The sequence below is a fragment of the Pundamilia nyererei genome, unplaced genomic scaffold (genome assembly GCF_000239375.1).
Source record: "Pundamilia nyererei isolate P.nyererei 1_Seehausen unplaced genomic scaffold, PunNye1.0 scaffold00125, whole genome shotgun sequence".
NCBI lineage: Eukaryota > Metazoa > Chordata > Actinopteri > Cichliformes > Cichlidae > Pundamilia > Pundamilia nyererei.
Window position 1 is genome coordinate 1,278,030 of NW_005187526.1, and position 17,282 is coordinate 1,295,311.

The window sequence follows — 17,282 nt, forward strand, 5'->3', positions numbered from 1 at the left end:
CCGAGCTGTAAGCATTTTCAAATGACTTTGAAAGTTTTTGAAAAGTTACATTGAAAATGCATTTATCATTATGTCTTTGTGTTTGTCTTTGAATGTTATGATGGCTAATAAGCAAAACAATTTAAGGAAGGACGTTAACGTATATGCATACGTTAACGCAAAGAGTTCCCCTTCACTTCATGTCACCATGATTTCTGCAGAGATTCAGCTATAAAGATAAAGTTTGACTTACATGGAACTGAGAAAGACGTTTCTCATATTTCTGTTATTTTTGTATTTGGCCATCATTTGTGGAGGTAAGAGTAGTGTCTTACTTTTCACCTTTAAATAAAGTAGATTTTAGATCAGTCCTGTTTCATAACTCGTACTGTTTCTTTTCCAAGCCAACACGACAGTTCTTCGAGTGTATACTGTAACTGTGGACAGGTTGGACGCTTCCTGCTTTGTAATCCTATTTAGTCTGAGCGCTGCAGCATAGACGAGTTGTCTGAATTCCCCCGCCCTGTACGATCAAGAGAAGAAGGGTAGGTCAGATAAAGAGGAAAAAAGATAGAGGGAGATGGAGGAAAGATGAAGTGGAGAAAAGAGACAGAGCTGTAATTGTTTGTTCTCTTGTTGCCCTCAGTCCACATAGCAAGTCTGACACCCCTGCCTCTCTTTTTGTATCTCCCTCCTTCTCCAACACACACTTCCTTCTCTCCTTTCCCTTTCCTCACTGTCTCCATCTCTTTTTCTGACTCCTAGATACCCGTCTAATGGGCTAAAGTATCCACAAGCGCGCGCACACACACACACACACACACACACACACACACACACACACGCACAAACAGGCTCTCCTCGGGGTTAAGCAGCACTAAACTAGTTCATTTATTTCCATGGAGAGACTGATTGTAGTGGGGGGCTGTAACTAGGCTGATATCTGCTTCATGCTTTATCACACACACACATACACACTCCTACTGTGGTGGACTCTTGCTGCCAGGCGGATGCCAGCCGTCTAGACGTTACCGTGCACATCTCCCAGGGGGGGCAAAGGGGTGCGCGAGCACTTGCTTCCTCTCCCTCCTTGTCTCATTCTATCCGTCTCTGTTGCAGTGTGTGTGTGTGTGTGCGCGCGTGTGCGCGTGTGTGCGTGTGTGTGCGCGTGTGTGCGTGTGTGTGCGCGTGTGTGCGTGTGTGTGTGTGTGTGTGTGTGTGCCAGCCAGGTCGCTGCCATGGCGCCCCAGAAGCTCCGGGCCTTGTTGATCACGGCACCGTGCCCAAGGGTTACCATAGCAACGGCAGTGGCAGAAGACGGGCTTGTGTGTGTCGAAGGAGAACTGTGTGTGTGTGTGTGTGTGGGCCCAATGTGGTGGGCAGCAGGCTGTGAACTCAGCAGGCCTCTAACTGGGCAGCAGGAGAAAGACTAGAATAGAGAGCGTCCTTTCATTTTTTTCTCTCTCTCTGTCTGTCTGTCTTACTTTTATCTCCTCCTGTTTTCCACTTTCACATGTGTGTTACAGCACACATTCCGCGTTTACGGATATACACACTTGTCAGCCCAGACATGAGAACCCACAGCTTGCCTACACTGGGATTTGGGACCAGCACAATGACACAGCACTTCTGCAGGCAGTCATTTAGAATGCTGCGCAGCGTTTCACAGTCAAGTGCAGTTTTGATTGCCAGGTGCAACTGTGAGACCGTTCATTTTATTTTTCTTTTCACGACTGAAATCTGGGGTTCAGCAGGAAACAGGAAATGACTGCAGAGGAAATGAGCCAGCTGCAGGGTCTTGATGAGCTTAGCGTGTGTTAAGAACTTGCAGACTTCCTCCACATTTTGCTCAAGTTTGATTTCCTCACAAACCTAGTTTATCGACAGAGGTCCTGATGTCATTTCCCTCTGTTGTCTTCTGTCCCGTCGGCTCCCCAGGCTGCGTTTTCTTGTGCGTTCCATAAAGCACTTGGCTGCAAGGGTAGGACATATGGCAGCTGAAGCTCTCTGCTATATGAGAAAGAAAAGCAGTTTTCTCTGCTGCTGGGAGTTGCTCTACTACTCTAAATTAGCAAGCAGCTAGAGAGCCACTCCTGCACACTCGGGCTCTGACGTCAGCATACATCCACCTTCAAACCTTAATACATTCTCATGGTTTTGGACAAAAGACTACTCCTTTGTGCAAACGAAACCAGCCAGGCCCACTTTTCTCACGGAAGCATCTAAGGTCATCTCAAATGTTATTTTTATTGAGCAATAACAATGTTAGAGGCCCCATCTGAGCGTGTGCAGTCTCTGTAGATTGCCATTAGCCTGATTTTCATTTCAAGGCTCAACAGGGTAAGCTCGCAAACCCTCATTAGTCGTGCAAGTGATTTTTTTCGCCTCAGTGTTAACTTTTGCTGCCAGCAGGAGTGAATCAGCAGTATATACACGCTGTTGTTGGGCCACATTATATAGACATAGACGTGTGCATTGAAACGGTCTAATCCCGTGTACTGTACAGAGACAGACGCACGAAACAGGCTCTGTTCACATCAGCAGCAATGTTTTTACTGTGGTTTAAAACAAACAAACAAAGGGATTTGTGACATGGGCAGCCATTTCTTTGGGGGAATAAAGTGAATTGATCTTGTTAGGGTTTACATAATTCATCGCTATTCTCAAACGGTGTGTCTTAAAGCAGTGTTGGCCACTGATAGTGGCGCAGTCGTCTGCTGTGCATCTGACAGCTTCTTTCACCAACAGGTCAGCTGAACTGTCTGACCTCCTGCTGCCTTCCCCGTCCACTATGCATACACACACAGGTTACAGCGCTGTCACTGGGTTAGTGTGTGTGTGCACTCTCTCTCTCTCCAAGCTGTTTACCCTCTCTTTTAGTGTTTGGCTTTTTGCCTGTAGCACAGAATCTGCCAAGTACTGAAATCCTCTATGTTTGGGTTCATGTCAAGTCCAACTACATCATTCCTTCTCTCCTTCCTCATGTCCCATCATCCCATTACTGTTCACTGTTAAAATAAAGTTGTTGTTTTTTTTAAGAAAAAAAATCATTTGTTCTTCAACGTAAACGATAAAGCTTTGACCTCTCATAGACGTAATTGTTATTGTAAGCCCTACTTGATTTGTATCTTCTTCTGAGTCACTTCCTGACTCATGAAATTGGCTACAGTTAAAAAACAAAAAAACAAAAGCCTGAATAAGACTGTTTTAAGCTTTATGGAGTTAACATTTACAGCATTTGACAGAGAGGCCTTTTCAGTAGAATATAGATTAGTTTTGCTATATTTGCTGCCATAAGCATGTTTTTAAAAAGCTCTACTTGCCTTCTGGTAGTGAGAATTCTTGCTTTAAAATTGGCTTTGAATTACTTTTTTTAACACCCTCAAAGTATACTTGTATGTACAGTATGTTTTTTTTTTTATGTTTCCCTTTTGTCGACAAAGCTGTGCTGTGTAAAAACAGCCAGTGCCCGAACAGATGTGTTAAGCTCGGTGCTGTGCAGCATGGTCACTTTGACATGATTTGAATAAACTCGATGGCCTCTCTCGTCACCACAGCAGGAAAAAAAACGACAGGACGGCTGGCTTGTAATGCAAGTGATTCATCCTGCTGAAGGAATAAGGGTTTTTGCAGACGCCGGGCTGATATTGTTTTGACAAGTGGATTACTGTAGTAATAACATCAGGCTGGTGCTGTTAATGCAGACTGCCAGCACACACTGTTCTCTGGCCTGTGAGCGAGCCTGTGCTGTACGCTCTGTTCTGGAGCCTCTGAACGCGGGTGGATACTGGGTTCAGAGAGGACACCCCCCAGTCTTTTCTCCTCCCCGCACTTCCTTCCTCTCTTCTCAACTCCTCCTCTGGCTTCCTTCCTCCCTGGCGTTTAGAGAAGAGGCCATTAACTACAGCCGCTGTACTTTTTTATTTTGCTTGAACTGTAAAAACATGAACTTGAGCTGTGAAAACATCCCCGCCTGTGCACTTCAGAAGAAGTACACCAGCTTTGAGTCAGGCGTCGGCTTTGTGCCGCTTTTACAACAGCAGAAGGCAGAGTATGTGATATTTATCCAGCTGGCTTACAGGAGGGCCTGGTCGACTTGGTTTCCCAGAATGCTTCTCTCTGATTGAAAGCCTCCTCCGTCCCCTCCCTGTGGCTGCTGTGGTGAATGCACAGGCCCAGGCTGGTAACTGGATGAAGCTCCAAAGTAAAGCAGGCAGCTCGACAACTTAACTTTCTGACACAGTGCTTTATTTCACAGAGAGCTGATGCGCCCAAACTGGGGAGTGGGAGTGTCTTCTGTTTTTTTTTTTTTGTTTTTTTACTTAACTTTATTCAATCTTGTACATATATTCTTGGTATGAAACCTCGTACCACAATGAAGCTGTACTTTAGAGTAAAATACCTTGACAGAAGTTAAATGAATTGATACAGATGTTCATGTTGCCCCATGATTTAAAGCAGGGGTTCACCACACTTCAACAAGGCTCAGTACAACTGAACTGTATTAATATAGCACCAGTTTCAGGCAGCTTTATATTGCAAGGTACAACAAGAATGAGGTATGAGCAAGCACTTAAAGACAGTGAGGAGGAAGAACTCCCTTTTAACAGAGACCTCCAGCAGAACTACCTCAGAGAAGGTTCCCTGAGCGAGGTACACAAGTTGGTTTTATCCAAAAGGAGAATTTGAATACTGGGAGCTGGTTCCATATGAGATCACCTGACAGCTGAAGGCTCTGCCACCCATTTGACTTTTGGAAACTAACAACCACAAGTAGGCCAGGTTTCCTGCTGTACTGGTATAATATGATACAAGGTCTTCGAGCTGAGATGGGCAGTAAGGTTTGAATTGTCGCTCCTTGCCACAGGCTTCCTCCATGATGTTATGTTACTAGGAGATTTTTTTTTTTTAAACACCAGTTTCGACCCTTCACCTCGACTCTCAGCACTCCCCTTACTCTTGCCTGTTAAATATTAGGTGACTCGCACTGCGATCAAGAGTTTAATACCTTAGTTTCAAATGTCTGATGTGAGAGGGGTGGGTCATGATTTTCCACTAAGATTGTTATTGTATGTGTCAATTAAATAGTTTGAGAAGGCTGTTTAATGAGGTAAATTTGCTGAATTATACTATTAAATTCATCTGAGCTCACTTCACCACCTCACTTTCATCTCAGAGGGGAAGTTGTGGAGCTTCTCTGTCACCGTTGGTTGCAGTACCCACCTCTTTGCTCTTTGGTGGTTAATGTTCGTTGGTTTTGCTGGTTTAGGTTTCATTCCTTCCCACAGTTTTTCTTACCCCCACCCCCCATTCACTGTGGTTTTTTTCTAGTTGGCCTTGTTCCTCTCACTCCTGCCCCGCCCTGTGGCTGCTGTGGTAAAGCAGAGGCAGGTTTGGGTGGGTTTTGCATTTCAGCCCAGCTTTGACTCTAACCCACCATATTGCAGACAAATAAGCCACGGAGGATTATTAGGCAGGGAAGCCTGAGATAGGCTGGCTTTAACTAGCTCTCTTTCATTTCTGGTTGTCTCCTTCTGTGCTCTTAATTTCAAAGAATTCACAAGATATTCTGTTACTGATTACTTTCCATTTCTTCTTGTTTTTGGATTTTAACACTTTGCTTACTTTTTTTTCACTCGATCTACCCTTGCCATGTCAAAAGCTGTCCAGTTGCATCATGGGTAATGTGCTCCTCAGATTGCATAGAGCTTTTTTTGGGGGGGGGGGAGCATTGAGAATTGAGGCATTGTGGCTGAAATAGCAGAGCGTACATTGTGTCATTGTTCATACAGAACACACGCACAGTGTACTGGATGTCCAGCAGTGAGCAAGCGTGTGAGTCAGAGGTCAGACTGGGTGCCAACACCGGACAAGGTCAAGACTCCTACTCAGAACAAACCAACAACACACAACAAAAGAGTGTCACACTGCAGACAGGGAGGCTGGCAGGGAGCAGAGACGGGGTGGACGAGAAAGAAGGGAGAGAACCAAAGTAGGAGATGACAAAGAATGAGGGAAATGTAGGGAATGAATGATGGTGGGTGAGGGAAGAATGCAAAGAGATCGGTAAAGACAAGAAGAGTTGAAAGACTGCAAGAAGAGGCGTGTAGGCGAGGGAGAGGAGGATGCATGGATAGGGTTAGAGGAAAGTTGGAGAAAGTGATGGCAGGTGAGCTGAGATGCAGACAGGGTTCAAAGACAAGCAAGAGAGCATGAAACAATGAACAAGAGATGGGAGGCAGACGTAAGTGAAAAGCGGCGATCATTGTGTCTCCCGGTGGTGCCCTGATCTGGGAGGTCATACCACAGCTCTGATGCTCGTGTGTGTGTGTGTGTGTGTGTGTGTGTGTGGCTGTGTTTCACAGAACAGAACACCACAGTTATTCAGTGTCTCCACAAAGGAACCACTGTGTTCTGGGACAGACGGCACACACTGTCTCAACACTCATCTTTTTTGTGATTTGAAGCTTTTCTCTGTAGATTCCTCAGACAGACACACACATATTCATATACCGTGTAAATCACACATACACTCAGCCACTTGGAGATTGACCTGTGCTGCTCTCTGCTGGCGAACACACATTAGAGCAGCTCAGTCGTGGTTCAAATCACTGGTCCTCTTACCGGGTGTCCTGGAGGCTTCATTTTGCATGATCTCCATCAGCAGAGATGATCTTAGTTATGAAACTGGCCTGTTATCACTTTGCTTTAAATCTGCCTTTTTAACAGTGCAGATTTGACGAAGAATGATTAATGTGACTCTTAGGATTCTCAAACTGAAGTAGTTCAGTCAAATTTCAACCTGTCTGACTTTAAAAGGCCTGCAAATATCCTAATCCTGGAGGTGTTCACTATCTCTGCTACATAATGTGATTTTCACTTGAAGGCAGTTTTTAAGATGTGTGTGAAACATTCTCAAATCTTATTTCCCCGCATGTGATTAAATTTGAATTGCTTTAAAGTGTTTATTGGACAAAATTAAATATTTCTGTCGGTCTGTTTGTGCTCTTAGAAAATGTATTGGGTGTTTTTGAGATGATGCAGATTTGTCTGGAAACCACGTGATGTGTTTTTTTTTTTCCTTTTTAAATAACTTGATATTAAGAGTAGTCATTAACTGCTAAAGTACCTTTAATCTCTAAAAGTTAGATGCTAATCCTCTTCCTCTCTTTCCATGTGTTTATGCAGCTGAACTGGAGTTTGTTCAGATCATCATCATCATCGTTGTGATGACTGTGATGGTGGTGGTGATCATCTGCCTGCTCAACCACTACAAGCTCTCCACCTGGTCTTTCATAACGAGGCAGAGCCAGGCCCGCAGGCATGACCATGCCCTACAACAGGTCAGTGTGGGTGGGTGGGTTTGTGGGCGGGTGGGTGTTTGAGAAACAGAGAAAGAAAGGGAGAGCTAAAAAGAGACTGTTTGTTTGTGTTGCTTGTACTGAGTGGCTCAGACGGCACTGTTCTCCCAGCATCCATGCCAGTAACATTTTGATCTAAACTGGTGTCTGTGTGTGCGCGCGCATGTGTGTTCATCTGTTCTCACTGAATGTCCCTGCCTACTCATTGTGACAGTACATTTCTGTATTTCTGCAGCAGGACAAACATAGCTTACCAGTATGTTCCCAGTAAAGCTGTGCTGAGCTAAATGAATCCTTTTATCCCAGTCTGAGTTTCTGTCCCAGTTTCAGCGAGGTAACGTCTTCGCGCGCGTCTGTTAGATGAACTTGCTGAATTGGTTTCTTCAGAGCCAGACTCTGTCAGGCCTTGATGTTTAATTCACTACAGCGCCGTCTAGACGGCAGCCGCTCTGCCCCCGTACTGACATGTACACTCTGGGACAAACACACATGCACACACACACACAGTTTATTTATGTGCGTTGAAATAGACTCAGGCTCAAAACATGAAGCATTATGGATCCATAAACATATTCAGCCTAATGATTTGTCAGCTTTGGTGTACTGTTACCAACAATTTGAATATTAGTGTTCAGCTAATAAGCTCTGCTTTTTGATTCCTCCTGCCACTCTGTGCTGTGTATCATTCAATCAAAGCGAGGTACAAAGCAACATCAGAAAGCAACAAGCCCACTGAATGATGACCTTTACCCCTAAAAGATGCATGAATAAACAGTATTTATGCATGTTTATGCTTCTCATGTTGCCCCCCCTAAAACAAAACAAAAAAAAAAAAACCCAGCTAAATGTTGTTGACTGTGCTGTCTGAGAAAAGATCCTCCAGTCAAGTGTAGATGAAGGGGAAACTGCAATTATTTGACAGTTGTGTTTATTTGTTGTAGCTTTTATCCTGCCTATTTTTAAAATGGAGTCTTCTGTCTTTTGTTGTGCTCTCAAACAGGGCAGAATTTTGGGTTTGAAGCCATCAGGCATTTCTCAGTGCCGCTGTTTCATCTTTTGTGTCCTCATTAAGTTGTTACTTTTTGGTTTTTTGTTGTTGTTGTTTTTTTGTTTTTTTAATTCATGCTTTCTTCTTTTTCTTCTCCTTTTTTTGTTCTTTAGCTGTGAAGTAAGAAAGTTTGTTAATGGTGTCACATCAAAATCCTTTTCAGACACAGCAAACCGTAATGACTGCAGACTTCTAAAGCATTACACATTTTATCCCTAGAGCCCAGCCCCAGCTCATCCTCAGTATCCAGCACTGGATATCTGGGCATATATTTGGTCAGCTCATATTCTTGTTACATCGGGAGCTGCTCACCTGGACAGGCTACCTGATGACACCATTTTTACATTTTCTTTTACATGTATTTTTCTCATCTTAAATTCTGGACCAGTCCTGTTTATGCATCTCTAGTAATATGTTGTTTTTGTTGCTAACCTGAGCATCCCACTGAAGCACAAACACAACAATCTTCAACCCACCCGGGGACTTTTTGAACCTTTGCCTTCCTCTTTGTTTGTGTCTCCATGTGCAGGACGGGTGCCTGTGGCCTTCAGACAGCGGCTCTCGGCAAGGTGCCTCGGAGGTAAGACCACCACACTGACTCCCGATAAACACATTCAGCTAATGTTACAGGAGCTGAGTGCTCAGCTGAATGAAACTTCACTTTTCCACAATGAAACTGAGTATTGCTTTGGCTACACTTGTTATATGTAAACTTACAAATATCGAATTTCAGTAGATTCAGCAAGTTCTTACTAAAATTTCTGCTAGTTTGGCTGTCTGCAGGCTCCTGAGTGTGTAGCCTCTAACCAGTTAAGTTACTGTGATAAGGTTGTTGGTCTTTTCTCTCTGAGCATTGGATCTGGAAACAGTTGTGATCCTTGGACACATTTTCTGTCAGGAATTTCCTTGAATTGCAGGAGCTTTTAGAAATTCTCAAACCTTTAACAAAGTAAGGTATAAAGAACTAAATGGAGACAATGACTCTTGTCAGCATCGCAACTATAAGGAAACAATGAATGCATAAAACAGCACTTTTAAAAAAAATTAAAAGAACACAGTTACACTGATGGTCTCTCCAAACAAACAAAAAACTATGAACGTGCAATGATGATGTCAACAAATATTCAGCCCAGCGCAGTATCCTTCCTCAGTACAGATTTTGTCTGTAGGCAGAGTGCGTAGAAGAGTGTAGAGGTATTGTTAACTGCAACGTATGGCTGAATAAATTTTGATAATCTGACACATTTATTGCAGCTGCATCTCAGTCAGAATCACAGTGTGACCACCTGGACTTGGTTCATTTGGTTAGGACGCTAAATTAGTTTCTCGCCTCGTTTTTAGGGAAGCAATTTAAATATTAATAAAAACCTCGTTGGCAGCTCTGGTTATGGGTTAATTCAGTGTTTGTCCTTGTGGAAAAACCAAGTGATCTTTAAAGGCTTACAATCAGATGCTCTCTGCTGCTGAATATTTTATTTTCAAGTAGCTGCAGCCCTTACAAATAAACACAACAAATACAGAACCCCAAAATTCATACCTTTTTATCAAACTAAAATGCAATGAAAAGAACATAGATGATAAAAGTGCATTTAACAGTTTGGCATTCAGAGTCGGTATAGAGAAGTGCAGTGAGTAAAAATGGTAATTAAAAGGAATAAAACAGAGAAAGGAGACCTGAACACACTCAGGCATGGCTTTTGTCTAATCTCCACGCTCTGCTCGCCCCGTTATAAAAGACATCCATTTCCTCTCAGCTTCTCTTTGTGTCTTTGTTGGCTTATTTATCAGCGCTTGCCCTTGTAGAGTTGTTTGGCGGTTCAGTCAGGGCCCAGAGAGCCTGATATGTGCATTTTTTTGCTTGCTGGTAAATATTTGATCGTGCAGGAATTGGAGCTCACACACTGTGTTGCAATGGGTATGCCTGGCACTGTACTCCAAAACAAGATCAAAATTGGCATGTTCACAAAGACTCGTGAATACAAAAGCACAAACAAATGCCAGTATACTCATTGTGACTGGTGATCTGATCTCTTAATTGCGTTGATGCCAGATGGAGGAGCTTCCGAGTCAGGGTCGGAAGAGACGCGCTGGGTTAAAAGACTGCTGGAAAATCACATGGTAGTATTGATTAGTTGCAGATAATAGTATATTGAGGCTGTGTGAAAGTTTTGAGCTGGCAAGTGTGGATGCACTTTGGCAGTCTGTACTGGCTTGTAGCACCAAGTCGGATTTAAAGTGCCCCAGTATTTATGCGGCAGAGAGAGAGGAGGTAAAAACGACGTGTGCACCCAGAGAGACCCGGAAACTAAGGAAAAGGCCACGGAGAGACGAACGCAGAGGGAGACGCAGCCACTGAGTGTGGGTGGCTGATGGATGCAGGGATGGGGGCTGACTGAGTGTTTGTGTGGCAGGGCGGGGGGTTGGATGGTTTTTGGTGCGTCATTAATCAGCAACACCTCCCCTGACACTGTCTAGACAGACGTCTGAGAGCTGCCCCGCTCTGCTGCGCTCTGCTCCCTCTATCAGCTCCACACCTTTCTCCCCCTGCCGTCTGTCTATTTGTCTGTCTCTGTCCTTTCTCTCTCTGCCTTCAGCTCTTTTTCCCTTCTCGCGTTTTATCTCCCTGCCTCTTTCTTCTCCTCCTTTCATTTCTGTGCGCTTTCTTTCTCTCTCCTTATCTCAGTAGCCTTTCCTTTTAATCCTTTCAGTACCACTCTTTCCCTCACTCCGTCTCTCCATTTCAATTGCCCTGATCCTCTAAAAAAACCCCTCCCTCCCCCGTCTGTTGTTCTCTCCACCCAGACTGCCTTGTCAGTGGGGGTTGGCTATTAGAGCCGCAGTCACTAATTGAAATGGGTTCCCTCTGATAATGACTCGACACAGTGGAAATGTGTGGAATTGGATAGAAATGTGAGAAATGAAGAAATGGATCATGCCGTCACAGTCTGAAGAGTTAATTGAGGTGAAGATCTCTGACAAAAGCTGGTGGATGAACCGGTGTGCTGAATGTTTTTCTGTTTGAGTGCGGGCTCCTTTCTTCCTCTTTACTGTAATTACATTGTAATGTCTGTCACAGCTAATTGGTGGCACGCTGGCGTGTGCCGTTGCTGCACCAGGATATCATTCATTTTAAATATGCAGCATGGTAACCATACTTCACTGTACGGTGCCTCGTCTCCCAGCAAAAGCTTGCGTGAAATCAGCGTATACAGAAATGATTGTTATGCAGAAAGCATCATGTGACTTGCTGTGAGGCTATGACTGGTTTACACTGTGACCAAAACAGAATAAACAAATGAAGGCTGTGTACAGGGTAAGGTCAGAACTGCTAAACTGTTAATAGACTCTGGGTATGACTCTAAAAATTACAGGTAATGAATTGGGATGGATGAATAATCACAGATAAGTCACTTGACAAATAAAATGAGAAACACTTGTTGCTTCCAGCCTCATTGCTCGTTTGATAGATTTGGATTTTGGATTGCAGGCCAGACGTGATAAGTAGTTTTTGCTGCTACAGTGTCATTAACTCACAAGGCTGACTGGTCATGAAAATGATTTTAATGATTAACAAAAAAAAAAAAAAATTTTAAACAAGAACCGCCGAAATAATCCCAAAAACTCAAACAGAAGTTTTGTAGATCAAACAGTGACTCTCAGTTCATTGCACTCAACATCAGTTTGAGTGTTTGGTCATTTTCACGTTGTATGTGTATCAGAAAGATACTGGTATTAAGACTGATCGAGTTCCTGTTGATGCCAGCCAGCTCACAGCCAAGCTTTTATCTTTGTCCTCTCCTCGTGCATGTCCCAGCTCATTCACTCCTCTGTCTCGCTCTGTCTCTCAGGTGTTATATGCTCCGCAGGCGAGGGATCGCTTCACCGCTCCCTCCTTCATGCAGCGTGACCGCTTCAGCCGCTTCCAGCCCACCTACCCCTACCTGCAGCATCAGATTGACCTGCCGCCCACCATCTCTCTGTCGGACGGGGAGGAACCACCGCCGTACCAGGGACCCTGCACCCTCCAGCTCCGTGACCCCGAGCAGCAGATGGAGCTGAACCGCGAGTCGGTGAGGGCACCGCCCAACCGGACCATCTACGACAGTGACTTGATCGACATGGGAGGAGGCGGGAGTCTAGGAGGGGTAGGGGGAGGAGGGGCTGGGATGGGGGGCGGTGGCCCGAGGCCGCCCAGCAGTAACTCGGGCATCAGTGCCGCCAACTCCAGCAGCCACGGGCGTATGGAGGGCCCCCCGCCAGCATACAGCGAGGTGATAGGCCACTACCCTGGCTCAGCATTCTTTCTACACCAGCACAGCAATAACCAGAGGGTGGGGAGGCCGGGGGGGCTGGGGAGCAGGACAATCCAGCAGCAGAGCCAATCAGAAAGCACAATTGTACCTGCCAAGGCCAAGGACGGCCAACCAGAGGACTTGGTGTGAAGAAACAGGGAGGGGAGAGGTAGGGCAACCCACCCCAGACTGAGATCTGTGTCTCTCGTTCACCCCAGACCTCCTGTAAGCCGGGGTGTCTCTTATCGCTCTGTCTCTCACGTCCTCTCTCCACACTCCCATGCACAAACACACCAACTTTAGCTACAGAAACGAGCAAAGAGAGGAACCAACAACTGATCTCATTTCATCCATGCGCTAGCACTGCTGGGACAGGATGTACGCACTGTGTCCAGACTTTTTTTTTCCTCCTTATTTTAAGAAAGAACCACACTGCTAGCACAGATTGAAACAGTTTTCTCTTTCAACCCCCCCACTCCCCCCGGCGGCGATGCCGCTGTCCCCAGGAACTGAGGAGGGATCAGTTTTGGGGGGGTTTGTTGTTTTCTTCTTTCTTCATTGTTTTTCTGTTTTTGGACCGGGATCTGTGCACAAAGCGAGAACTGAGAATCAAGGACTTTACAGAGAACACAACGAAACAAGAGACTCACAAACCCAAATCTTAGTGCCAAGGTTCACAAGGAAGCAAAACAAAGGGGGGGAATGACTTGTTTTAACATTGAAAACACAAAAGAAACGTTATCTCAAAGTTGCACTATCTTTTTGTTGTAAAAGAGAAGAGGGAAATGATGTTATGTTATAACAGCGATGTTTTTAATTTCCTGTCTTGTTTGTTTGTTTTTTGGCCTTTTTGTGAATGGACTGATTGACTGACTGAACTTTGGCTCCAAAGTTGTTTTAAACAATTGGGAGCAAAAACAAAAAAACAAAACAAAAAAACCCAACAACAACAAAAAAAACAACAACAAAAAAAACAAGTATTATAAGCTTATGTCCTTCCTTTTTTGAAAACCGCAAGAAATCCTTGTACCCAGCCTAAACATCTCTGTCTGCTTACACCACAGGCACAGTGAGACTTAGTAAGAGAATAACCTGTACTGCTTCATGTCTGCGTTCACATCATGGGGAGGGGTGGGGGGGGTAATCTGCCTCATGAGCAGCTGCTGGATTGATGGCGTGTTATAACTAACCACCAGAGGAAGTGAGCAAAGATTAGAGTCCTAAACACAGCTTGGCTGGATTCAGTGGGATCCAGGCTCAGGTTTGTGAGATATCAGCCCAGCTGTTTTGATATCAAGTTAAAAAAAGAAAGCCCTCAGCCCCTGTTAAGGAGGGTGTGTCTAGCAGGTGGTCAGAGCAGATTCTTCTCATTTCAAATCTACCCTGACTGCTGAGTACCTGATGTTTCCTCTCGCCCCCCTTCCCTGCATCCAGGTCCACCGCCCTTCCCCAAATGCTCGTCTCAGACATCTTGCACAGTGCATTCTGCCAACAGCCACCACACTGAACTCGAACCCACACAGAAAAACACAAAATATGTGAAGAAGAAGAAGAAGGAGGGGGGGAAAAAAGAAGGCTCGACTCTCCGTCTTCACGTTTCTAAAGCCACAAAAGAATGACACAAAGTGAAGATTCCTGTCTGCGTCTGTCAGCACAGAGATCAGGTTTTTAAAGGAAAATTGTCTGTGGTCAAAGTCAAAGGGCTATGGGAGGCTCCTTTTTGTAAAAGAAACACAGAAAAAAAACCTTTTTGAAAATCTAGCCTTTTTCTCTGCTCATCGTTGCCTTCTCCTCTGCTCTTGCGCTTTATCTGTCTCTCTTTCCTGTTTGCGCCAGTCCCCCTCCCCCTTTTCTAACGGCGTCTCCGGTAAACACTGTTCGTCATCACTCCATCCATCCATCCGTGTGCAGAAAAAGTGCGATCAAATGATGCAGAGTCCGCCGAGCCCTTTAAAGTGGAGACTGGAGTGGAGTTCTCATTCGGCAGCGTGCTGGTGCAGCCCTCTCCTCACTGTATAAGTGTGTACACGTGTGCGTTTGTTGGTCAGACCTTTTAACAACACAGAAAAGCACTTAATGCTCCTGCAGGAGTTTTGTGTGTGTGTGTGTGTGTGAGAGAGAGATTGTAACTGAATGATTTATTAACTGACTCCAGTTTAAACATTCAAGGACATATTACTTCTTTAACACAGCTTCAGTTCAGCTTTCATCGGGATACAGTCGAGTGTCTTTCTTAAAAAGGCAGAAATGCTCCATGTTTGATTGTCACAGTGCAAAGGTGACATCACAGTGAGCCTCAAACAAAGTGGACGCATCCAGCAAACCCCAAAAAGGAAAAGCCCAGCTGGGGTGATGATGATGTGAGTCTGTTTCATACTACGTACTGGTTCCAGGCGTGCTAGCAGTACAGCCTCAGCACGTCGGCGTGCACGCGGGACATGCTTGTTTTCTGAGTGAAGTGCAGTCTTTATAGTCCCTCCATGTATTAAATCTTTGAAAAACGAAAGCTCTGCTTTCTTTTCAAGATCAGAGGACAAGGTTGTATGAATTTGATGTTTTTTCCTACTCTCAGCAAATCCCATGAAAGTGTCTAAATACTTTTGTGACCTCCTCACCCCGTCTGTAGCACTCGGCACTAAGCACCAGTTCCATTCATTTCTGCTGAAGAGACACAATATTTAAAAGAAGCATTTGGCTCAAGGTTAAATTAGTGTGTTTCTTGTTAATGCCAAAATTCATCGTCGAAGAGCAATCGCTTTCACAGTCCACTGTTGTCACGATTTTAAAGCTCTGTACGTGGGAGTCATTATGACAGGTCTGTTAGTGGAGCTTTTTAAAAAAAAAAAAAAAAAAAAATCCAACCAGTGGATTTTTCAGCGTGAGGCTCACAGGGAGGTGGGTGCAGCACCTGGACGCTGCACACGTGGCTCTAGTTAGATTTGGACTGGTTGAGGACTATTTTAAGCTCAAACACATTTGGTGCTCTAGTGGGCACTAGCACCCACAGGAAGGCTGTGTGAGTCCATGTAAACGGCTGCGTGCTGGTAATGAAGGAACATGCTTTCCGGTGCGACTCACTGTTATTCAACCACAGTCGAGCTCATGGGAATAACATGCTAACAATAACACGTTTGCAGATCATTTTTGTTTCAGGAAAATGTGTGAATTTGTTGCCAGGATGTTTCAGAAAAGCTGAAGAAGTTGCAGGATGTTTCACAGCTAACTGGCAACAGGTCCATAGCATCTTTGATTAGAAAGGATCGTCTTTCAGTAAAGACGGTTAGTGATACGATACTCTGAAGACTGCAACGGAAAACGTGTTTGTGCCCACGCTCGTGCCAGATGAAACCCTCAGTAATGCTGGGTGATGGAGCAACATGTGGTCCCACCCTGATGATCTTTCAGTGAAGCCTCTGCTTATTTCAGCAAGACCGTGCTTCTCATACCTATGGGATGAGCTGCTAGGTTCAAATTTAAGCGACACGTGTAAAATGTACTCTGATCATTTGATATAATCTTGTTTAAACTGCTCATTTAAATTATTTCCATTAGGCTGTGTTGGGTTTGTAACATTTTACACTGAATCCCAGGGTGCACTGGGAACATGCAGTACTTATGAATCTTTTCATGGGATTTGTTGACAAGAAAAAATATAAAGTAACACCAGGCTGAACATCTTTTATCACTACTTGTCAGCGCACAACAAAGAAAAACTTGATGAGGTCTCGTATGACGAATACACAAACCTCTGTAGTATGAAATGAAATGTGTCGGTGTAGAACACCTGCTGCTGCCAGATGAACACGGGTGATTATTGGACGAGTGCAGCAGTGTTCGATGGCATCATGCCAAACAGCTGAGGTGGAAGCAGGAAGTGGTTCTTCATGTATGTTTGTCCCCCTCCTTCCACACTCATGAGTCACTTATAAGAAAGTTTCAGTCAGTCTGAACGGAAGCCCCGTCGGCATCGGTGTGTTTGAATGTGGTTATCAGCTGATTCTAAGGTTTTGTTGTTTGTGTGTGAGTGAGATCACATCGCTGCTATTGCTGTTGCTGCTGCTACTGTTGTTGCTACTGCTGCTTCTCATGCTCACCCCAACCCGCCCAAAGTCTTTGTATCACCCCCCCTCACATCAACCAGAAGGAGAGAAATCTGGCCCTTTGCAGTCAAACCCACAAGTATTGAGACATCAAGCCTTGTGTTCCAACACTTTGACTTCAGACGAGCAGAGGTGTGTTTACCTAGCAAAGATTGTCCCAACACTTTTGGCCTTTGACCTACTCCAGCCCCACATCTTCTTCCCCCGTTTTTTTATTTATTTTTTCCTTCTTCTTTTTTGTTCTCTGCTTGTTCTTTCTGCGCAGTCATAGCTTGTAAATGGAGGATACAAAGATGAATATTATGTTTTCTACAAGGAGGTTTGCATGTTACTATTATGTGAGTAAATAAGGTGCCTAACGTTCATGTTTGAGCAGACCACACCTCAGTCAGACTGCTGCTGGGAATCCGCGAGGGTGGCTTCATCGCCGCCTGTCTGGCAGAATAGAGAAGCAGAGTGCGAGGACGGCCAAAAAGCGATCCTTTCTGTCTTTTTTTTTTTT

The 17,282-nt window shown here is 44.6% G+C and overlaps 1 protein-coding gene across 2 annotated transcripts in view; it reads left to right on the top strand.

Moving 5' to 3' along the window:
* Positions 1-13,497, top strand: part of ldlrad4b (low density lipoprotein receptor class A domain containing 4b) — a 32,615-nt gene extending 19,118 nt beyond the window's left edge. For both annotated transcript variants that reach the window (XM_005742946.1, XM_013913317.1), the window contains exons 2-4: positions 7,168-7,322; positions 8,918-8,968; positions 12,237-13,497. In XM_005742946.1, coding sequence (XP_005743003.1) covers positions 7,168-7,322; positions 8,918-8,968; positions 12,237-12,830 — 800 coding nt within the window. In that variant the 3' untranslated portion in view covers positions 12,831-13,497. The remainder of the gene's footprint in view (positions 1-7,167; positions 7,323-8,917; positions 8,969-12,236) is intronic.
* Positions 13,498-17,282: the final 3,785 nt, after the last annotated feature.